The sequence below is a fragment of the Chiloscyllium plagiosum genome, chromosome 12 (assembly GCF_004010195.1).
Source record: "Chiloscyllium plagiosum isolate BGI_BamShark_2017 chromosome 12, ASM401019v2, whole genome shotgun sequence".
Classification (NCBI taxonomy): domain Eukaryota; kingdom Metazoa; phylum Chordata; class Chondrichthyes; order Orectolobiformes; family Hemiscylliidae; genus Chiloscyllium; species Chiloscyllium plagiosum.
The window spans coordinates 76,605,867-76,631,018 of NC_057721.1; the positions used below are offsets into that span (position 1 = coordinate 76,605,867).

The window sequence follows — 25,152 nt, forward strand, 5'->3', positions numbered from 1 at the left end:
CCCAGCACCGATCCTTGTGGCACTCCACTGGTCACAGGCCTCCAGTCTGAAAAGCAACCATCCACCACCACCCTCTGTCTTCTACCTTTGAGCCAGTTCTGTATCCAAATAGTTCTCCCTGTATTCCGTGAGATCTAACCTTGCTAATCAGTCTCCCAGGGGGAACCTTGTCGAAAGCCTTACTGAAGTCCATATCGATCACATCTACTGCTCTGCCGTCATCAATCTTCTTTGTTACTTCTTCAAAAAACTCAATCAAGTTTGTGAGACATGATTTCCCAAGCACAAAGCCATGTTGACTATCCCGAATTAGTCCTTGTCTTTCCAAATACATGCATATTCTGTCCGTCAGGATTCCCTGCAACAACTTGCCCACCACTGAGGTCAGGCTCACTGGTCTATAGTTCCCTGGCTTGTCTTTACTGCCCTTCTTAAACAGTGGCACCACGTTTGCCAACCTCTAGTCTTCCGGCACCTCACCTGTGACTATTGATCATACAAATATCTCAGCAAGAGGCCCAGCAATCACTTCTCTAGCTTCCCACAGAGTTCTCGTGTAAACCTGATCAGGTCCTGGGGATTTATCCAACTTTAATCGTTTCAAGACATCCAGCACTTCCTCCTCTGTAATCTGGACATTTTGCAAGATGTCACCATCTATTTCCCTACAGTCTATATCTTCCAAATCCTTATCCACAGTAAATACTGATGCAAAATATTCATTTAGTGTCTCCCCCATTTTCTATGGCTCCACACAAAGGCTGCTTTGCTGATCTTTGAGGGGCCCTATTCTCTCCCTAGTTACTCTTTTGTCCTTAATATATTTGTAAAAACCCTTTGGATTCTCCTTAATTCTATTTGCCAATGATATCCCTTGTCGCCTTTTTGCTCTCCTGATTCCCTCTTGAGTATACTCCTACTTCCTTTATCTTCCTGATGAAGGGCTTTTGCCCGAAACGTCAATTTTTTTCTGCTCCTCGGATGCTGCCTGGCCTGCTGTGCTTTTCCAACACCACTCTAATCTTGACTCTAATATCCAGCATCTGCAGTACCCATTTCTGTCTAAGGAAAACAACCTCAATCTGTCCAGTCCCTCTTCATCACTGAAATTCCCCAGCCCAAGGCAACATCCTAGGGCATCTCCTCTGCCCCTTCTTCAGTACTATCTCATCCCTCTATAGTTCAGATTCCAGAACTGCACACAATATTGTCTCTGCAGCCTACCCAACATTTTTTGCTGAACTGAGGGACCTGGGGACAGAAGAGGAAGGTGCAGCTGAGGTAGAAGAACAATCCCAATTGCACAAAATAGTGGACCAGGAAAATTGTAACAGGTGCAGCAATTTATGGGTTAGGAGCATAGGCTATCCATGAGTCTCGCTGAACTGATGGAAAAAGGTGTCACTAGTTTTCCATGTATTGAGTTGAACTGGATTAGCTTTATTGTCACTCAAATGAGTACAAGGAAAAGTTTATAAGTCACCAGTGATAGCACCATCTTGGGTACAGAGTACCTAGGTACAATCCTTGGTTGCAAAATTGAAAAATGAAGAAACAATAGCTGTATCCCAGCTATACACAGTATAACTCTCCGTCAGAAAAACACAAGAGCCCTTCAATGTACTTCCAGGGAGGGAATATGCTGCTCCAATTAGTCCTAGGCAACACGAGACTGTCCCATAATAGGATTTACAGTGAGCTGGGGATCATAGGATAGTCTATTTACTTACCATAGAACATAGAACATTACAGCGCAGTACAGGCCCTTCGGCCCTCGATGTTGCACCGCCCTGTCATACTAATCTGAAGCCCATCCCACCTACACTATTCCACGTATGTCCATTTGCTTGTCCAATGACGACTTAAATGCACTTAAACTTGGTGAATCTACTACCGTTGCAGGCAAAGCATTCCATACCCTTACTACCATAGAAAGCTGAATTAAAATAATATGGACACATTTAATGGAAGCTAGATATGTGCATGATGGGGGAGGGGACAGAAGGATAGTTTGATGAAGAGAAAAATAGTACAGACCAGAGTATTTAAATGGCCTGTTTCTGTGGTATAGGGTTCTAAGTAATATTTTTCAGGAATTTGTTGGCAAGACAACCTAAAGACAGGGATCATAATTATGAGATAGTCCTCAATAAATTCAGGAGAATTTTTTTAAGCAGAGAACAGTTGAATTGGTGATCTTATCAAAACAGACAAGACCTGAATGGGACTTGAGAGGGTGGAGAAAACGTTCTTATTCACAGAGGGAGAGAAACCTAAAACAGATAACAATGGCCATTTAATTTGTCCTAAATCATTGGGAAAATATTCGAATCCATTATAAAGGATATAATAGCTAAAAAAAACCTTTGAGTTAGGCTGAATTTTGATCAATAAAGGAGCCAGATATCATTGGTGCAGTCAGGCAGGTTGAACTGAGACCACAGCCAGATCAATCATAAATTTTTGTAATACGAAAAGCCTCAGAAATCCACAATGATCCAGTTCTGTTCCTAAGCCCTTTGAATGTGGAATTTTCTATTATAAGGAGTAGCTGAGATGAGAACCAAGGAATCATTGAAGGAAGCTAGGTAAATAAACTAGGAAACTATGGGCCTGGTGGTATTGTCGCTGGACTGTTAATCCAGAGACCCAAGTAATGTTCTAGGGACCTGAGTTCAAATCCTGCCACGAGAGATGGTGGAATTTGAATTCAATAAGAAATATGGAATTAAGGGTCGAAGGTTGGCCATGAACCCATTGCTACTTGTTGGATAAAGCCTATCTGGCTCGCTAATGTCCTTTAGAAAAGAAAATTGCCATCCTTACCTGATCTGACCTACATGTGACTGGAGACTCACAGCAATATGGTTGACTCTTAACTGCCCTCTGAGCAATAGGGATTGAGCAATAAATGCTGGCCTAGCCAGTGACATCCTCATCCAATGAATAAAAATAAATAAATATGGGAGACAGGAATAGATGATGTGGTGACAGAATATGATGAAGCAGAGATGGTAATGCTGATTGTGGGCTAGCTGGTGTTTCTCTGCTTGTGTTCCATTGATCAGTCTGCATTTTGAGTGAGCCCCTTTTTTATTTTAAATGTAATTTAGAGGAAGTGTAACTATCCTTCAAAGGCAGCGGTTTGCATTCCTTTTATTTGCACCTTCACTTTCCTAATGACATCGACTTCAATTTGTGTTCTCAACTCAAACAAAGTGATTAAATCAAATTATTATGAGGGAAGCAGCTTTGGCATTGTTTTAATAATGAAATGGTTATCATGCTAATCTAATTATTTCAGGGTCATTAGAGGGGTATAATGAAGCTAAATGCCATTCCATCTTTTCGCTGTTGTTCTTCCAATGAAGTTCAGGTCATTAAGACATTATCTCATTTTGTAAACTGAATGGTACCTTTCAGGAGATTATTTTGGGATTGTAAGTGCTCATTAATGTCTTGGAGATTTTTAAAATTTTATTCATTCATGATATCTGGGCATCATAGGCTGGGCCAACATTCATTGCTCTTCCCAAGTTACTCTTGAGAAGGTGGTGGTGAATTGCCTTCATGAACCAGCACAGTACATGTGCTGTGGGTAGACCCACAATGGCATTAGGGAGAGAATTTCAGAATTTTGACTCAGTGACACAGAAGGAACTGTGATATATTTTCCAAGTCGGTAGTCCTGTGACCGGCAACGTTAGCTCTACTTTCTCTCCACTGATGCTGCAAGACCTGCTGATTTTTCACAGCAATTTATGTTTGTTTCTAATTTCTGGCACCTGCTACTCTTTGGGTGTTTTTCTTCCTTTCTAAATGGAAGTGGTTGTGAGTTTGGAAGGTAAAGTCCAAGGATCTTTGGTGAATTTCTGCAGGGCACCTTGTAGATGGTACACACCGCTGCTACTGAGCGTCAGAGGTGGAGGGAGCAGATGTTTGTAGATGTGATGCCAGTCAAGCGGGCTGCTTTTCCTTGATGGTGTCAAGGTTCTTGAGTGTTGTTGGACCCATCCAAACAAGTGGGGAGTATTCCATCACACTCCTGAGTTGGTTAAAAATCACACCAACACCAGGTTATATTCCAACAGGTTTAATTGGAAGCACTAGCTTTTGGAGCGCTGCTCCTTCATCAGGTGGACAGCCACCTGGTGAAAGAGGAGGGCTCTAATAGGCAGTGCTTCCAAATAACCTGTTGGATTATAACCTGGTGTTGTATGATTTTTAACTTTCTCCACTCCCGTCCAACACCGGCACCTCCATATCATGGCTCCTGACTTGTGCCTTGTTCATGGAGATAGGTTGAGGGAGTCAGCAGGTGAGTCACTTGCCACACTATTCCTAGCCTCTGACCTGGTCTTGTATTTGCATGGATAGTCCAGTTCAGTTTCTGGTCTATAGTAATCTCCAAGGGTGTTGTCTTCATAAATTGTTAAATCATCTGCATATTTGATATTCCTACATATACAGGGGCAGATATTGTCCTCTCTTCTCCAAAGGAAATGAAAAAGTACCTCAGGGGATACATAAAGTTGCCATAGTCTTACCAGACCATCGGGCTGCTCCTTCACTTGAGAGGGATGACTGGTGGTGGCTTAACCTAAGGATCACCACACCTCAGGAGAGGGGGAGAAGGCACATCCTTCATAGTAACCCCAGCTGGTGTGGGAATTGAACCCACGCTGTTGGCTTTGTGGATCAGTTACCTCGTAAACTGAGCTAACTGAAACACAAAGTTAGATTCAGTTTTGTCCAAACTCACTGCCATCCCATGCCATACCCTTTGCTCTCCCCCCTCTCTACAAACTCATCTAGTATCTACCATGGACATAGCTTGAGACGTGATGACATCATACAATTTAATGTCTGTTAATTATATCATTACACCATTAATTTCCCATTCGTGTTAATAAAAATTCCTTCAACCAATCCCTTATGCAGATATTTGTATTCTAAACTCTTTGATAGATTTGGCAGTTCTTTTATAGCTTTGACAATTTCAATGAACTCATCCATATTTTTGCCACATCCTTGCTTACCTTTTGTAATCCCAAAAGGTAATAGACCCATGGGAGAGACCAAGTGGAATTATCACTAGGCTATTAATCCAGAGACTCAGGTACTTGGGACCTGGGTTTAAACCCTGTCTTTGGAATCTGAATCCAATTTTTAAAAAAAATCAGGAATCAAGATTGTAATGGTGATGATTGTTGGAAAAACTCCATCTGGTTGTCCAATGCCCATTAGGGAAGAAATCTGCCAGCTCTAGCCAGTCTGGCCTACATGTGACTCCAGACACACAGCAGCATGGTTCACTCTTCACTCCTCTCTGAAATGGCCTAGCAAACCATTCAATACTAACAATTATATGTGGACTACAGAGGCAATAATGTATCTCCCCACCACCTTCTCAAGAGACAGACTATAAACACTGGCCCAGACAGCATCGCTCATAATCAATGACTGATAATTAAAAACTCACCTGCAGAGCACCAGAGTCACCTTAATGCAGCAGATCTCACTTCCTCTTACTCAAGGAAGAAACAAACCATAGGTCTATCTCCCCTGACAAATCAGGTATCCTGGTTGTCCAAAAGAAACTCATTGAAAGCAATCTGATCAGCTTTGCACACTCCAGTTTCTAGACAGTGGGGATACCAAAATCGGGTTTAAAATAGAGATATCCAAATATTTACATGGGAACCATCCTTATGCGTGATGCCCAGAGCGTCTCCACTGTGTAAATTGAAAATTATGCATGCAGGGGAGGAGCTTATGGTAGTTGCTCTGTCCGCTGCTTGTAGGAAAGTCATTAACATATCCAATAAAGAATACAGCAGAAATGCCTTTGTCCATTGTGTGGCAATAAAGTGGGACTGACAACTGCAGTGTGTGGTTCAGGTGTATATCACAGATATATTTAAGAAGAGGCTAGGAAAGTGTACGAGGGAGACAGGAATAGCAAAATATCCAGAAAGAGTCAGGTAAGGAGGGCCTTATGTGAAGCCACCAGAGTAGTGGATTATTCTGCACTTGAATCTGTTTACTAAATATGGACTTCCGAATTTAAACGCCCATCACCTGATTGTTACCCTGAGACCTTTCATGGACTGAATTATTTTCAGGAAATACATAGACATTAAATGGCTACAGTGGTGTGTTTGATTTATTGCAGTCACATGTACCTAAGTACAGTGAAAAGTTTTGTTTTGTGAGCAGTACAGGCTAATCATAACATATGATGTGAACACAGTGAGGCATACAAAATTACAGTTTCACAGGAGGTGTGCAAAAGCAAGATGACCATTAGATTTCAAATATGAGAGATCTAATATGCAGTTTAATAGTACCAAAGATGAAGCTGTTCTTGAATCTGTCGGACATGTGTTTAAGCTTTTGTCTTGACATCCTGGTGGAAGAGATTAGAAGAGATTATAACTGGGTGGGAGGGATCTTTGATGATGTTGACTACTTTTCCACGGCAATAAGAAATGTCGATGGAGTCCATGGATGGGAGGTTGGCTTGCATGATTGTTCACAACTCTGTAGTTTCTTATAGTTCTGGACATACCAAGTTGTAATGCACCCAAATAGAATGCTTTCTACGGTGCATCTGTAAAAATGGGATGAAAGATTATCAGGAGATATACAGCAATCTAGAAACAAACACAGAAATTGCTGGAAAAGCTCAGCAGGGCTGGCAACATCTGTGAAGAGAAATTAGACTTAACGTTTCAGGTCTGGTGACCCTTCCCCAGAACCAATAGTAGCTAGGAAAATGTTGGTTTTTAAGCAGACCATAGGGTGGGGAGAAGGTATAAGGATTAAATGATAGGTGATTGGGGATAGAGCCCAAAGAAGGCAGGCTTAGAAACAAAGTCAGGGTTGGATCTGAGCACATGGAGTGCAGTTGTTTCTGGGGGAGATAGGTTGGAATGGGTGTGGGGGGGGGGGGGGGCAGAGAAATTGAGGCAACCAATGTCACATCGACAGTTCTCAATGAACAGGTCAAGTGCAGGTAGAAGGCCAAAGGGAGGGGGCCAGAGGGAGAATATTGGAGGTGGGCGAAGGGGTCTTCGGGAGTGGAAATGACTCTTGTCCAAAGAAATGGGCACAGCGGTGAAGACAATTGAAGAAGGGTTTGAGGTTGTGTTGTGCTTGAAATTCATTACTTTGGGGGCACAGAGTCATACAGTCATACAACATGGAAACAGACCCTACGGTCCAACCAGTCCATGTCGAACTTAATCACAAACTAAACTAGTCCCACCTGCCTGCTACTGGCCCATATCCACCTAAATCTTTCCCATACATATACTTCTCCAAATGTCTTTTAAACGTTATAATTGTACCTGCATCCACCCTCTGTGTAAAATATTTGTTTCTTATGTCTTTTTTAAAATCTCTCTCCTTCCCAGAACATTCAGCATCGGAGAGTGGAAGGTTAGGAGGAATGGTGAATATGGGACAGGAGGTGGGGTTGAGGAGAGTTGAGGTTAAAATCAGATCAGCTATGATTATATTGAATTGCAGAGCAGACTCAAAAGATTGAGTGACCTAATCTCTACCTTTTTCGTATGGTCACCTGACCAAAGATTGCATCAACCAAAGTCATTTGTATTGAGATTATAGTTTTTTTAAAAGTTATTGAAACCACACAACTGAGATGAACAAAGTAGTTTCTATGTCCTGTTTTAGATCATACTCATAAGATAACTTCAGGTATTGGGAAATGAAAGGCTCACCCATCAGTTCGTCAGCTGGAAAGACAATGGAGCCAGATTCTGGAAAAAACCGTGAGCTGTATTATAACAACTAGCAGCAGAATAGAGAGAAAGAACATGGAATGAAGGATTGCTCTCTCTCTCTCTCTCTTTCTTTCCATGTTGTCCATCACATCAAAAGATAATTCCTGGTATAAAAGTAAATTGGGAACATAACCATTCACCTCTTCACTGATTTCAGCATTGAAGGGCTCAAATCTTTTTTGCTGCCATGCAACTTCCCCAGAACAACAATTAGACCACATGGGCAAATTTATCCCAGGTCAGTCTTGTGGAGTGTGGAATTTTCCTGACTCTGCCTTGTCAACTCGCATCCACAATTCAAGCTAGATTCACCATTTCAGGGATAAACCCAATAAAAGTTGAACTCCATGTTTCCCTGGGTGCCTACTACTGATGTTCAAGTGTTTCTGTTTCTGATATTTCCTGATCATATTCTTGCCTTGCCCTGATCGAATATCAGATCAGTGAGCTCGAAATGGCTAGGTGATGGAAGGTGATAGTTAACTCTGCATCTGAAGTATCCTACACAGGGATCACATTCCAGGGCATGATGTTCTTTTGGTATGTGAATCCTCTTGCATACAAAAATCAAAATACAACAGATTCTGGGAATCTGAAATGAAAGCAGGAAGTGCAAGGGAAATTCTGCAAGTGTGTCAGTACCTGTAGAGAGAGAGAACAGAATCAATTTTTGGAATGGCACAGAGTGGCACGGTGGCTCAGTGGTTAGCACTGCTGCCTCACAGCACCAGGCAGTTTCATTGCCACCCTTGGGACGTTGTCTGTGTGGAGTTTGCACATCCTCCCTGTGTCTGCATGGGTTTCCTCCGGGTGCTCCGGTTTCCTTCCACAGTCCAACGATGTGCAAGCTAGGTGGATCAGCCATGCTAAATTGCCCATAGTGTTTAGAGATTAGGTGCATTAGTCAGGGGTAAATATAGAGTAATAGGTCTGGGCAGGTTACTCTTCAGAGGGTCAGTGTGGACTTGTTGGGCCAAAGGGCCTGTTTCCACACTGTGGGAATTCTAATTCTAATTCATATGTTCAACTATGGTGGCTCAGTGGTTAGCACTGCTGCAGGTTAGATGGATTGACCATGTTAAATTGCCCACAGTGGGTCAGGTGGATTAGGCATGGGAAATGCAGGGTTACAGGGATGCGGTTGTGTCTGGGTTACAGGGATGCTGTTCACAGGGTTGGTGTGGATGAGCCTGCTTCCAATCTGTAGGGATTCTTTTGGACTTGAAAACGTGAACTCTGTTTCTCTCACCACAGATGCTGCCAGACCTGCTGGTTTTCTCCAGCACTTTCAGCTTTTATTTCAGAGTTCTCCCGCATAGTTTGGACAGTTGGCAGACCAACAAATCTCACAGAGCTTGATTGATTTTCTGCTAAATTGACCTCATCCATTTGGTGGTCTTGAGCATCAAATATCAGAAGTCTCCTTCAGTCGCTAAATTCCAACTATAGTTTTGACTGGCTTAACAACTTCACAAAGCACTCTAGTCTTTAAGATGATTTTCTTGACAAGTTAATGGAGGAGTTGGAAAGAGCATTACACTAATCAGCTTATGGCCTCTGGCTGCTTACTTAAAAAAAACTAATCTCATTGTAAGAGCACTCAGCAATAAGAGAGTGTCACATTATATATGCTATTTTTCTTATTTTTAATCTACCAAAGCAGTAGGTCTCTCACCACCTTGCACTCACAATTACAATTGACCATCTCAAAAAATAAAACTCAGAAGAAAATCAAAGATCTTGCACATTTCTTTTGCTACTTTGTTCTATTCCTGCTTTTAGCTTCCTTCTTTTTCGCTGCTGAGGTGTCGGCTCTGACTCGGAGTATAGGACAAGATTCCAACTACAAAGGGTTGTCCAGCTTATAGGATGGTGAGGTTGTGATGGGGATTCTGAGTTAGCTGGTCAGAGTGATGTCCCTTCCTGGATGGACTCTCACCCCACTTTAGTCAGCAGTATGTTGAATCTTCACTCCAGATTTACACTGCATCTTCAGCATCTGTGCACAGTATTCCCACAAGTAGAAGATATCGCAGTGATATATCCAACAGGAAGTGAGGAGAAAAGTCTTTACTTAGAGTGGTTAGACTGTGGCAGACATTACCATGTGGAGTGGTTGAAGCCAACAGCGTTGATGAATTTAGGAGGAACATACATGAGAGAATGTGTACACTTTGGTCTTTTCTTTATTGACAGGATGTGACAAATGGAGTCCCACAGGATCTGGGCTGGGACCTCAACATTTTACAATGTACATCAATGAAATAGATTGGGGTGATCAGTAAAGACATTGTAACTAAATTTCGCAGATAAATAAGAAATTATGTTGGGAAAAAGACATAAGGACATTGCGGACAGATATAGATAGGTCGAGCGCGTGGGCAAAAATGCTGACAGATGTGCTGCGACAAAATGTTATGTTGCTCACTTTGGCAGGAAGAAAGAAAAAGAATGGAGAATAACAGCTGAAATCTGAGGTGCAGAGGGATTTCAGTGTTTCTGTGCATTAGTCTCAAAACACGAGCATGCAGGTTTAGGGGAGTCGCTGTCCTAGTGATATTATTGCTGGACTGTTAATCCTCAGATGTTGCCTGACCTGCTGTGCTTTTCCAACACCCCACTGTTGACTGTTAATCCAGAAAGCCAGATAATGTTCTGGGGGCCTGGGTTCAAATCCTACTGTAGCAGATGGTGGAATTTGAATTAGGTAAAATAAATCTGGAATTAAGAGTCTAATGATGACCATAAAACCATTGTTGATTGTCAGGAAAGTCTATCTGGTTCACTGATGCCCTTCAGGGAAGGAAACCTGCCATTTCTATCTGGTTGGGACTACATGTGACTCCAGACCCACAACAATGTGGTTGACTTTTAAATGTTCTCTGGGCAAATTGAGGATGGACAATAAATGCTGATCTAGCCAGCATTGTCGTCATCCAATGAATGAATTTGCAAAAACAAGTTACAGCATGTAACCAAGAAGGTTCGTGTGTCAAGAGGAATTAAAGATAAAAGACAGATTGTTATGCTTCAGTTTTATAAAGCATTAGTGAGTCCATTTCCTGAACTATGTATGCAGTTTTGGTCTTCTTATTTAAGGAAGGATGCTAATGCATCGATGCTAGTCATAAGGGGGAAGATAATGGCCTAGTCGTATTGTTGTGGGACTGTTAATTCAGAGACTCATGTTCAAATCCTGCCACAGCAGATGGTGGAATTTGTATTCAATAAAAATCAGGAATTAAGAGTCTAAGGGTGATCATGAATCCATTGCTGATTACTGGGGGAAAAAAACCCATCTGGTTCCCTGCTATCTTTTAGGGAAGGAAATTACCATCCTTACCTGGTCTGCCCTATGTGTGACTCCAGACCCACAGCAATGTGGTTGACTCTTAACTACCCTCTGGGCAATTAGAGATGGGTAATAATGCTGTCTGGTCAGTATCACCCTCATCCCATGGATAAATCAAAAAAATAGGTTTACTAGACTGCTACCTGCTGGAATGAATGGGTTTTCTTACAAGGAAAGGTTGGATTGACTATGTTTCATGAAAATAGCATTACTGCTCCCTGATGAGTGATGATCCTAAGCCCTTCTCATTGTTTCTTTCAGTATTGAGTGAAAATAGCACACTCAGGTCATTGAATACAGCCTGAAATATAAGTGAAGATGGTGCTAACGCAATTAAGTTTCTTGTGCATTGTTTAAGCAAGTGGCCCATCCATGTATTTTGAAAAAGTGATGCCTCCCTGACAGAAATATTCCATTATATTGAGTTGCATAGATTTTACAGAACAAAATCATTCCTTTTCGCCCAACTGGACACGGTCAGCATTTTTGCTTCACATGAACTTTATTTCGTTTTATCAAAACTTCCCTCTGCTACTTATCTCAGTTTCTTTTACATGCAGGTATGGATCATATCTCCATTTCACCATGTGGAAACAAAACACAAATTGCCAGAAAAGCTCAGCCAGACTGACAGTACCTGCAGGGAAAAATCAGAGTTAACGTTTCGGGTTCAGTGACCCTTTCTCGGAACTGATTTTAGCGAGGAGAAAAGGTGCTTTTTATGCAGAAGATAGGTTTGAGGGAGGGGGTAAAGATTAAATGAAAGGTGGGAATAGAGCACAAAGAGAGAGAAGAGCAGTTGGACAGACAAAGAACTGGATAACCATCAATCTGGGAGGGTGGATTGCCGCTAATGGAGACAATTGATGGCTCACCATGGGGAAAGATTCCCAGTCTCACCATTCCCACTTTCCCCTGAATTCCTGGTTAGATACTCATGACAATCTTACATTTGTGGCCTCTAATTCTTAGCATGTACCTTGTAAGTTTACATCATGACATCAACACCACAATGAGGTCCCCTTTCTAGCAGAGAATAGGGCTCCAGCCTGTTTATGATTTTGCACCAGTTATATCATTGCAGTTATGGCATCTCTCTTGGAAATTAGTTTTGCATTACTTTCATGTTGTAGATATACTGTAATTGAGTAATTAGCTGCTGTTGCATCACATAGTTTAGCAACAACCCAGCAGATAGAACACAAAACCACTGTAAAGTGACATGGTTGGACTTTAAAGGTGTGGCAGAAAATGAAGATTGCTTAAAAGGGGGATACTATGGTTTTAAGTGATGAGGAAAGAATATGTTTAAGCAGAAAGTGTGATGTGGTGTGTGTTGACTTCAACAAGGAGGATATGGCAAAGGAGGTAAATTCAGAGGGAGACAAGAGAAACAAGTTCTGAGGTGCTGTCACCATGGAAGTATTAACAAAGTAAAAACAGAACAGTCAAAGTGCTATGCTTTTTTAATTGAACCAACCGTAAAATGAGCCTGAGATATGGGCCACTTAACCAGTAGAGTGCAAGCTAAGAGCTGAAGCATTATGCTGAGAGAGAAAGCAAACCAAGATTTTGAATAGCAAAACGTTCTTTAAAAACAAAGCCATCAAACTGTGCTGCAAAATGACAGAGCCATTTTTAAAGCTTCAGCCATGCAAGCTTGTGTTGTTAAAAAAAGAGATCATCTGATTTGTAGAGTTTGGAACGATGTTTGGGATCCTTAAGACTACTTATTATCCACAGTATCTTCAAAGCAAAAGACCTCCAAGAGGAAAAGACGCTATTCTCTGGGTCAACTCACAATCATATAAGTACTGCAAAAGTGAGAGCTAAACATACATTAAATTGTTTTATTCAGTAAGTTATTTTTTCTCTGGTTTTCAAATTGATGAATTCAATGCTGTGGAAAAGCAATTTGCACCCAGTGTCAGCAGCAACATTCTGGTGCAGAATCATTAAGGGACGAAGCATCTCATGATTGTCTTCATCAGGCACCTTCCAGGTAGTTGCTTTGTAGATTGAATGCAGATTTTAAGATGTCGCAATTACATTTACATGAGTGAAGAAATAGGAAGTGAAAAAGTTCAATTCTCACTGTGCTAGATTCAGATTAAGGAATAATTGAGAAACCAATTTTATGCAAAAAAAATCAATTTATATTATGAAACTATGTTCTTTTGGTTATGTAAAAAATGCTAAAATTGCAAAGGCACAGAAAAAAGCTGTACAGTGATTACTTTCAGAGTGGCCAACTCTCCCAGATGGCCAGGCTTGTTAAAGATTAAACCCCTAGGTATTGCTGCAATAAAAAGCCTTTTTCAATTTTCTTTCAGCATGTTTGTTCACTCATTATAAAAATATTAGAAATGAGGCAGCAAGATAAGGTTGGAAGAGTGAGATTGTACAATAAAAACATCAGGAATATATTCAGATAGGATGGGTAACTTGAGTCATACAGAGTTTTTATAGTTGTATTTACATAATCACAATGCTAAAAGGCTGGGTTTTTTTCCTACCTATTACTAACTGCTTTATACACAAGCTTGAGATCATAACTCTAGGATTATTAAAAGTCATCAATTTCTCTTCTCTCACCTTCTCTGGCTCTTCAATTCCCTTTCCTTGACTTCCCTGTTTCCATTTCTGGGGATAGGCTATTAGCCAATATCCATTACAAACCCACTGACTCCACCTCCTTGACTATGCATTCTTACACCTGGCTTCCCACAAGGACTGCATTCCATTCTCCCATAGTCCTTTGGTGTCTGTTTCATCTGTTCCAGCGCTGACAATGTCCATTGAGGTCCCTCTGTTTTTATACTCAACCAATGACACCCTTCCATTGTGTTCAGCCAGGACTTCAGCTGTGTCAAATCCATCTCCTGGATTTCTGACCCCTTGACCTCTCTCCCAGGGCAACGATAGGGCTTCTATTGTCCTTTTCCATCATTCTCTTCACTGCATTCAAAGGATCATCCTTGTCGATTTCTGCAATTTCTAGCTCTACAACTCAACACATTTCCTTCTCCCTCCATTGTCAGCATTCCACAGGAACCATTCCCTCTGTGATCTGCATGTTCACTCTTCCATCACTTTCAACAGGTCCTCAGACTCCTTTGGAGTGCCACAACATCTTCCCACACAATTGTAGAAGATCTAATAATTGCAACTTTTTCTGCCCCGTCATCCAGGGTTCCAAACACCCCTTCCATGTGTAGCATTAGTTTGCTTGTATTTCTTTTAATCTATGTCACTGCATTCACTGTTCACATTGACAAGGCCAAATGTAGACTGGGTGATTGCTTTGTAGAACACCTCTGCTCTATCTGTAAGAAATCCCCCAACTTTCCAGTTTCTTGCCATTTCAACAAACCACTTTTCTCTCACACTAACATTTCAATCCTGGGCCTGCTGCAGTCTCTCAGTGATGCTGAATGTAGTGAATGAATGACATTTTCTGCTCGGATACTTTATAGCCTCTAGCACTCAACATTGAGTTCAACAGCTTCAGAGATTCTGTCCTCAATATTGACTACAATCACCATCTAATGTATTGTATTGACTTAATTCTCAGCAAAGCCAAACCATTTGCTCCTTCTCATATCTATCACTCAAATTTCTTTTTCTATTTTATTACAATTAGCGCTCTCTTTGTCTTTATCTTGGGTACGTTACCATCTACTCCAATCACTCTGCCTGGCCCACTAACTAAAGCATGAAAACCATGATTTTCCAGTCCTTTTCAATTCTGAAGAAGAGTCATATCAGACCTGAAACATTAATTTTGTTTCTCTCTCAACAGATACTGCGAGACCTGCTGAGTTTCTCCCTGTTTTTATTTCAGCTTTTGAAACCTGCTGTATTTTGCATTGATTTACCACAGTGTGATCATGCTTGATTGTACTGTTCCATCACATTGATTAGCATCTTAATGTTTAGTAGCCAGGGCTATCTACAATCAATAGCATGTTGGCTTAATACTAGTTGTGTCCATGGAATCATACTGGAAGTGAAAGTCAATGGGTTAGATCTTATTTGAGTGGGTCATTTTGCAATATACGCTGTAGCTGGGCATTTCCTGAACCTTTCAGTTCAGTTGCTGCCGTTTTCTAGAAGAATGCTATGGTGAGGCGAACAGGGCATTTAAAAAAAAACTGAAAGAACTGTGTATGCTGTCAATCAGAAGTTGCTGGAAAAGCTCAGCAGGTCTGATGCATCTGTGCAGAGAAATCAGAGTTAATATTTTTAGTCTGTTGTTCCTCAGTTCTGGCAGGACCTATTTTCCATACCACTTTGGAGGCTGAGGGGTGACCTTATAAAGATTGATAAAGTCATGAGAGGTATAGATTAGATTAGATTCCCTGCAGTGTGGAAATAGGCCCTTCAGCCCAACCAGTCCACACCGACCCTCCGAAGAGTAACCCACAGACCCATTCCCCTCTGACTAATGCACCTAACAATATGGGCAATTTAGCATGGCCAATTCACCTGACCGGCTCACCTTTGGACTGAGGGAGGAAACCAGAGCACCCGGAGGAAACCCACGCAGACACGAGGAGAATGTGCAAACTCCACACAGACAGTCGCCCGAGGCTGGAATCGAACCTGGGTCCCTGGTGCTGTGAGGCAACAGTGTTATGGGGCAAAGAGTCATGGTTTTTTTCCCGAAAGTAGGGGAATCCACAACAAGGGGGCATCAGTTTAAGGTGAGAGGGGAAAGATTGAAAAAAGGCCTGAATGAGAACTTTTTTAGACAAAGGACGATGTGTGTATGGAATGAGCTGCCAGAAGAGGTGATGGAGGCTGCTACAACTACAACATTTAAAAGGCATCTGCTTGTGTATATGGGTTTAGAGGGATATGGGCCAAATACTGGGACTAGATTAATATCCAATTGGCAAGGACAAGTTGGTCCGAAGGGTCTGTTTCTGTGCTGTACATCTCTGTGATTCTGTGACCACCAATGGCTCCCTTTCACCATTGAGGTACAAGGATTGTGAAAGAGAAACAAAAGAGAAGAAAGATGCATTAGAAAATCAGGCCCAGGAAAGGAAATATGAAGAGAGGGAAGAAATATGAGATGAAGAGAAGGAGAAAGAAACAAAACCTAAAGGAGATGTGATATTAAACAAAGTAAAATATTATTCCCTTTTAAAATCTCCAACAACTGTTCATTCTGTGAGAGAATGAGATTCAATAGTCGGAATTGTTCATACTTTGTCACAGGCATATATTTTACAATTATTATGTTGATTAATACGATTTGGAGGTGCTGATATTGGATTGGGATGGATAAAGTTGTGTCATGCAATTTTTGACCATATTGATAAAGGAGTCCTGAATGACTGGACCATGTGTGTCATTTTGAATGGATAACTAAGATGCATATCCAAAATATTGTTCAGAATAACTGGGAGACTCAAAGGAAAATGTTGTTGGTATGAAGTAATAGGAAGGGTGACATAAATTCATCAACAAGGACTACACAACTACAATTCATGCCATGCCTATGGGCGATTTGTACAATAGTAGAAGTGCAGGTTATTAACTTGCTATTTGTTTTCCAGTCTGATCAAAGCCATTGTGTTCAGGGGAGAGCACTAGCAGCAAATTAAAAAAACAAATCAAAAATTCAATGTGCGGGAGATTGGAGGCACAATGATTTCATGTTGTGATTTTAAATTCTGATCATCAACTGAGCATATATGCCATGGTGAGAGAGGCATTATAATCAATGGACCAGTTCTAACAATCCAGTAGGTTATCAGAAAGAATACCAATGCCATGATTTCTGTTTCTCTGTTTGCAGATTACTCCAGCTGTGGACAGTGACTTTGGCAGCTACAACTGCACAGCCAGTAACCAGATAGGAACCAGGTCTCAGGAATTCACCCTTGTTCAAGCTGGTAAGTGGAAGTGTTTCACAGAATCACTTTTGCTCTGTTCAACAAACATTGATTTTGATAATGGGAGCTGATGAAAGAAAATGTGTGCCAGCCACGGATAAAAATTTTGAAAGATGCAACCCTGTCAGATTTGCTTAACAATTGCCATGAGTTGCAATTTTCCTTGTTTTTCATCATTCGCACATTGCAGTTGTAAGGAAAGTCATGCAGTTATGGATTTCTGTACTTCCTCTCTTCCTTTAGGAGGAGATGCAAGAGTTGGACTGGGGTGGACAAGGTCAAAAATCAAATGACTCTAGGGTATAGTCCAACAGGTTTATTTGGAAAGTACAAGCTTTTGGAACTGAACACTAAAAGTTTGCAATTTCAAATAAACCTGTTAGACTATAACCTGGTGTCATTTGATTTTTGAACTTTAACAGGAAGCAGTAGGATATGGTTATTTAATTATATTCGTAATTCAAAGTCACAGATGAATGCTCTGGCAATTTCAATCCCACCATAAGCAGAAAGAGAAAACAGAGTGCTAATGGGATAATGGAGTGATTGAGATGTGAACTTGGTGTAAATGATTTGTATGAAAAAAGATAAAATGCTGAGAACAAAGCTAAAACTTGACCAAATTTTGAGAAGCTTCTTTTTCTTTATTCTTTCATGGGATTGTGGGTATAAATACCAAAGTCAGCATTTGTTGCCCATCCTTGGTTATCCTTGAACTGAGTGGCTTTCAGAGGGCAGTTGAAAGTCAATCATGATATTGTGAATCTGGGATCATACATAGGCCAGACTGGGTAAGGATGGCAAATTTCCTTCCCTTTTGGGCATTACAGAAACTGATGGTTTTCTATAACAATGAATGATTCATTTGTGATCACCATTACTGAGACTAGCTTTCAATTTCAAACTTAATTCCACCAGGAGGTGGCAAGTGTGATGGAATTACTGATACCCACCTGCACCACACATATCCCCCATGAAAGGCAGTGTTGCATAAAGGATCATGTTGACAAATAATTACGGTTCAAAGTGAGAGGGAATCGGGCCCATGCCTTTTTGCAATCTATGAGTTCTTGGATTGTCTTTGTGAATTGTGGCCTGCCAGTGCCATGTTTAATATTGTCTCTAACTATTTCTGCTTCAAGGAGATGACTTGTCTGTAATTACCAATGACATGGTCAAGGTTGCTTGTGATTGGGATCGGGGACCTACATTGTTGGTTGCTGCCTGCATTTCCCATGCAGGATTCAATGATTACAGATGTATTCAACCTGTACTTTACAACCTCCAGATAAATGCAAACGCCTCTTAAAGGGCCTCAAATATCATGTACTCTGACTGAAAAAATAAACCACTTACTCTGCTCGCACCAAGTGTGATTGCTGCCATTTTCCATTTCCATTGCGCATTTATGACTTGAAAGAAGATGGAAGGTTACATCAGCTTACACTTGGCAGAGTGAGTCTCAGGCTTAGCCTAATAGTCAACATCCCCTGCACCAAGAACCTCCAAGTTCTTTTCTTCGTTACACTTCCTGTCCATCCCATCAGTACTGAGCATCCCCTCATTTCCTCCTTCACCGCCTCTCAAGTCTTTCATTTAATGCTTCGCCTCCCATCTTTGGCTTGCATTTTCGCCATGCCAACCGTCATGGTGTACTGCTCTCCCATTAAAGCCAGGGCAGTTTTCACCATTGATATCACCTCCTACGGTAACCAATATTCTCCAACTCACTATCATCTCCCACCCTTGTATGTACAGTTGCACTCTGTCAGTTACTGACCCCCTAGCAACCCAATATGCTGCCTCAAATCCTGACAGATAAGTCCTCCAGATTGGCTAGCACAGCAGTGTTCCAAAATAAGTCACCCTTGACTTTTATTGAGCAAGTCCCCACCCCTCTCAACCAACATGGCCAGGCAGTGCTGACTGAGGAGTGACTGGGCCGCTGACTCATTTCTGTGCAGCTGCCTGACAGACTTACTGGGAAACCCCGGACTGGTTGAAAGCGACTTCTGAGAGCAACAGTGACCCACTCCCTGGACTGCAATGATAAGGAATTTCTAAACCAGACCATGCCACAAGTGGCTGACTGACCATGTGCAAGCCCCTGGGGTGAGTTTGGACATTGGGAGAAAGTAAGGACTGCAGTTGCTGGAGATCAGAGTCGAGAGTGTGGTACTGAAAAAACACAGCAAGTCAGGCAGCATCCGAGGAGCAGGAGAATCAATGTTTTGGGCCTAAGCTCTTCATCAGGAATGACACTGGACGTTGCCTAACTGTTCATTAACAGAGCCAGTGCTCTCTGACTGATGACAGTTGTCCGTGACGTGATGAAGGACTAACCCACTTAGACTTTGAGTTATGGCCATTGGTTGATGCATCTACAGTTCTTTTGTTGCATAAGCTGTTATGCTGTAGGTGTGAGATTAATTCAGGCTTATGCCATACAGCAACATTGCCATCTCCTTGACTGACTCATATCAAACTGCCTACCTTTATTTCTGTGCTAAATAGCCAGGCAACACAGAAGTACTATGATGTAGAATGATATGAAAGAGTACAGAAAGGCAAGACATCTGAGCATCCAACTAGGCACAATTTGATTGAGGGTTCAGAGAGTGCGTAAGGAGCTGGGAGGGGTAGGTTGTTTCAGTCAATGAGCTTGGGATTTGCCACTGCCCACAAAATGGCCTGGTAGCAGAACTGAAATGAAAAATATGTGCTAGTGCTCTGCAAAATGCAAGAGGGGAGTGTCGAATTGTATTCTAAGTGACTCAGTGATGTGCTATGATGATTCGCTGAGACTGGGACCCTGAAGAAATATGTCGAGCCCCTTCCCAAAACAATTCAATGCCTTGGCCTCACCACTTTCTTTTTGCAGAGAATTCCACAGGCTCACCACACTCTGGGTGAAGTAACTTTTCTTCATCTCAGTTCTAAATGGCCGACCTGGATCCTTAGATTACAACCCCTGGGTTCTGGACTCCCTGATCATCAAGACCGTCAGGAGTGTCCCTCCCTTCCAGTGATTCTCAGGGGATACACCCAAGTGGAAAAGGTTGCCTAAACCTGGCCTCTCCTCCTGATGAAGGGCTCATGCCCTGAAACGTCGATTCTCCTGCTCCTCGGATGCTGCCTGACCTGTTGCCTTTTGCCAACGTCACAATTTTCGACTGTCCCACATATGCCCCACCTCACAGGTTCAAAACATCTGTCAATCAATAAAATGCCATTGTTTCAAGGGTCAGTGGAGACAGATTCACTTTTGATATCCTCTCCATCTCCACATTACAAAAGAAATGCAGAAATTGTTGGAGAAACTCAACAAATTTGGCATATCTGTTGAGAGAAAGCACAGCTAATGTATCAAGTCCAGTGACACTTCTTCAGAACTGGGCCACTGGACCTGATATGTCAACTCTGTTTCTCACTCCACAGATACTGCTGTACCTGCGAAGTTCATCCAGCAGTTTCTGCTTTTTATTCCAGATTTCCAGCATCTGCAGTCCTTTGTGTTTTTCAAAAATTTATTTTACCTCCACATTAGGAGAATGGGTCTGGGTGGGTGCGCTTCGGCGGGTCGGTGTGGACATGTTGGGCCGAAGGGCCTGTTTCCACACTGTAAAGTAATCTAATCTAATCCAATCTAAATCTGAAAGAGTCACTTCTTCCATTAGTAACATTTTATCTTAGAATCACAACATGGTCATAACATAGCATAGCATAGCATCTTTTCCTGATGAAGGGCTTATCCTCGAAACGTCGATTCTCCTGTTCCTCGGATGCTGCCTGACCTGCTGTGCTTTTCCAGCACCACACTCTTGTCTCTGATCTCCAGCATCTGCAGTCCTCACTTTCTCCCATAGCATAGAAGGAAATCAATCAGCCAAAAATCTGTTACCATTTAGTGACAAAAACATGGTTTGTGGCTAAATTCAAATCTGAATTCACCATTACATAATTCGTGTGACATTTTTTTGCCCTCAACTGTGACTCTGAATTGGATTCAAAGTGTGACTTGAGATGTTTTAGTACGACACAGATCCCTCTTTTGTGTGAAATTACTGGAGTGGGTACCACATTTACCTCTGAGTCAGAAGACCCTGTGAAATAAGACCATGAGTAGAGAGATTTGATCGCAATACTTAGGCTAATAGACCCATTAATGCAGGATCAATTGGAGTGCAACACTGTCAGAGTGTTGCCTTTCTGATGATGTGTTTATTTGCTAACTTGTCTGTCCTCTCAGCTGGATGTCAGACAACACTGCATCGGAAGGAGAGAGAGAGAGAGAGAGACAGGTCTGTTTCCCACAGTTTGAGCAAATGTTTATCCCTGAGCTCACATCGTTACAGATTGTCTGGTGATCATTACATGGCTATTTGCTGTTTGCAAATTAGTTGTCGCATTTTGTACACTGAACACTGATTGCAATTCGAAATACATCACTTAGGATGTCCTGAGGTTGTGAGAGAAGAGAAGCAAAGACAAGGTCCTTTTCTATTTGTCCCTTGCATGGATTTCAATCTTGCTTACTTTCCCCAAGGGAAGAAGTCTCTTCCTTTCTTTAAAAGCAAAATCTGAGTGTACCTTAACAAATTAGGCTCTGAAGTTAATCGATATTCAAGGTGATACCTCGGACTTGGAATTTTTGTGTGTATCAGCAGCACTTGGACTGAGACAAGCTCTGGGCTTCTTTTCAATAAAAAAACAAAAGTTGCCGGAAGACTTGTGTCTCTCAGTGGTTAAACTAGTGCAATGTCCTTAGCAAGTTCCTTAATGCAAGTGGACTCAATGGTTTTTCCAAACCCTGTGGGCTAAGATTTATAGGATGCCATAATTACATCTTGGTCCATCAATCTGCTTAATGTGTTTCTGCAGTGTGGAGGCAGAACAGAACCAAGCCAAGAGGGCTAACAGTGACCTACAAGCCATTCTCTGATTCCATAATAGAAAGGAGGAATGTTCAATGGAGCACTATTGTTAATAAATCCATGGTGAAGCAAGCATGAACTAATTTTAGAGAGGCAGCCGTGTTTATTATTTAGAGAGAGAGTCTCAGCATTGTAACTCCTGTCAAAGACTGACTCTTGCCATTGTGGCCATGGATCAAAAAGTAATTTTCTCTTTTGTACCTTCTTTTTAATAAGAAATTAGTTCTTCTCCTTTAGCTTTATTCAGGGTGAGTTGAAGGTTATGTAGTTTCTATAACAAGAGGGATGTAATTATGTTTTGAGAAACCTGTATTGAATTTTTTTTGAAACCATTTCTAGAGTAGCTGTCACTAATCCCAGTCTGCATATTCCAATGATGATGGAAGAAATTGCAAAAAATTCTGATATCGCGTCATATTTGGCTCAAATTGTTAACTGTTTCTCTCTCCACACGTACTGGCAGATCTGTTGAGTTTATCCAGCACTTTCTGTTTCATTTCAGATTTTTGCAATATTTTGCGTTTACTTTGGTATGAAAATTCTAACTTGAGTTAGACCAGATCCGAGAGTTTTTGTGAATCAAAGCAGAATGATCAGGGAAGAATTATTTCCTTTCGAAATGAAAAGACCAAATGGTGGCCTAATCGAGGTCTTCAAGACTTTGCAAAGGTTGATGTGGAAAGTGTTGAAAAGAAGTTTCCACTTGTGGATGAGACCGAAGGAGGAGAACTATTAGTTATCATGAATTAATCCAATAAGGAATTCAGGACAAATTAATTTAACAGGAGATTACTTAGAATATGGAACGTGACTACCACAAGGAGTAATTGATTTGCAATGGATGCATTTGAAGTGATGCTACCTAATTACATAGGAGAAAGTGAGTACTGCAGATGCTGAAGATCAGAGTCGAAAAGTGTGGTGCTGCAGAAGCACAGCCTGTCAGGCAGCGTCCAAGGAGCAGGAGAGTCAACATTACGAGCATAAGCTCTCCAACCTAATTACATGATGAGAGAAAGAATCAGGAATATGCAGTTAGAGTTAGTTAAGGAAGAATGGCAGAAGATTCATGTGGAGCGCACATACTGACACATACATCTTTGGCTGCATGGCCTGTATCTGTGCTGTCAGTACTTTGACATGCTTTGTGACAAAGAATAATTGGGAGAGAGTTGACAAGAAACAGTTTTGATAGAATGTGTATTGTAGCACTGGAGCAGTAGTAGATGCAAAGATATATATAATCAGCTCAATAACAATATAATAATTAAGAAGGAAAATAGACTTGTGGAAAGATGTTCCCTGTAAATCTTGGGTGCCAATTGTGCCAATACCATTGCATTAAGAGATGTATTTTGTCCTGTTCTTTTTCATGAAGAAAGGTTAAGATAGAGTAGTGGAACAGTTTTCTCAAAGCCAATAAACTGAACAGCTTTCTTTGGGTTCTTTTTAAAGTTGGAACAATAGAAGCAGCCTGAATGGGTGGGGTCAATCTCCCACTGAGCCAGTATGTTTAGTTTTAGCTTTTAGTAACAGTTGCTGGAATTTTGAAGCTGGGTGTGGAAGCTCTTATTCCTCTTGCTGTGACAGCTAAACGCTGGGGTTCTCTTCCTGCTGCTAGAATTGCATGTGAGGCAATCTGATTTACTGAATTTGCCTTTGCCAAGGGTGTGTTTCGAGGATGTTACTATATTGAAACAGTTAATTAGTAGTAGTTAATATACATATTATTTTGTTAAGCATTTTGATAGAGTTACAGTTAAGCCATGTCTCTTTTTGTTTGCATTTTAACTGTAGTGTAAAATTAAAATGTGTTTTGCTTAAAGAACATAGAACATAGAACAGTACAGCACAGAACAGGCCCATCAGCCCACGATGTTGTGACGACCATTGATCCTCGTTTGAAGTAAACCTAATGTACGAACTCTCAAATTTCTGTGACCATATGCATGTCCAGTAGTCTCTTAAATGTCCCCAATGACCTCGCTTCCACAACTGGCAATGCATTCCATGCTCTCACAACTCTCTGCGTAAAGAACCCGCCTCTGACATCCCCTCTATACTTTCCACCAAACAGCTTAAAACTATGACCCCACGTGTTAACAATTTCTGCCCTTGGAAAAAGTTTCTGGCTATCAACTCTATCTATGCCTCTCATTATCTTGTACACCTCAGTTAGGTCCCCTCTCTTCCTTCTTTTTTCTAATGAAAAATGTCCGAGCTCAGTCAACCTCTCTTCGTAAGATAAGCCCTCCATTCCAGGCAGCATCCTGGTAAACCTCCTCTGAACCCTCTCCAAAGCATCCACATCTTTCCTATAATAGGGTGACCAGAACTGGACGCAGTATTCCAAGTGCGGTCTAACCAAAGTTTTATCGAGCTGCAACAAGATCTCACGGCTCTTAAACTCAATCCTCTTGTTAATGAAAGCCAAAACACCATATGCTTTCTTAACAACCCAGTCCACCTGGGTGGCAATTTTAAGGGATTTATTTACCTGCACACCAAGATCCCTCTGTTCCTCCACACTGCCAAGAATCCGTCTTTAATCCTGTACTCAGCTTTCAAGTTTGACCTTCCAAAATGCATCACCTCGCATTTATCCAGGTTGAACTCCATCTGCCACCTCTCAGTACATCTCTTCATCCTGTCAATGTCACGCTGCAGCCTACAACAGTCGTCTATACTGTCAACGACACCTCCAACCTTTGTGTCATCTGCAAACTTGCTAACCTATCCTTCAATCTCCTCATCCAAGTCATTAATAAAAATTACAAACAGTAGAGGCCCAAGGACAGAGCCCTGTGGAACACCACTCACCACTGACTTCCAGGCAGAATATTTTCCTTCCACTACCACTCGCTGTCTTCTGTCAGCCAGCCAATTCTGTATCCAGACAGCTAAATGTCCCTGTATCCCATTCCTCCTGACCTTCTGAATGAGCCTACCATGGGGAACCTTATCAAATGCCTTACTGAAGTCCATATACACAACATCCACCGCTCGACCTTCATCAACTTGTCTAGTAATATCCTCAAAGAATTCAATAAGATTTATGAGGCATGACCTGCCCCTCACAAAGCTGTGCTGACTGCCTTTAATCAAGCCATGCTGTTCCAGATGGTCATAAATCCTACCCCTCTAAATCCTTT

At 41.5% G+C, this 25,152-nt stretch overlaps 1 protein-coding gene across 3 annotated transcripts in view; it reads left to right on the forward strand.

The window, feature by feature from the left end:
* LOC122555418 (neural cell adhesion molecule 2-like) overlaps positions 1-25,152 on the forward strand; it is a 1,561,904-nt gene that overhangs the window by 1,207,975 nt on the left and 328,777 nt on the right. For all 3 annotated transcript variants that reach the window (XM_043701408.1, XM_043701406.1, XM_043701407.1), the window contains one exon: positions 16,970-17,066. In XM_043701408.1, coding sequence (XP_043557343.1) covers positions 16,970-17,066 — 97 coding nt within the window. The remainder of the gene's footprint in view (positions 1-16,969; positions 17,067-25,152) is intronic.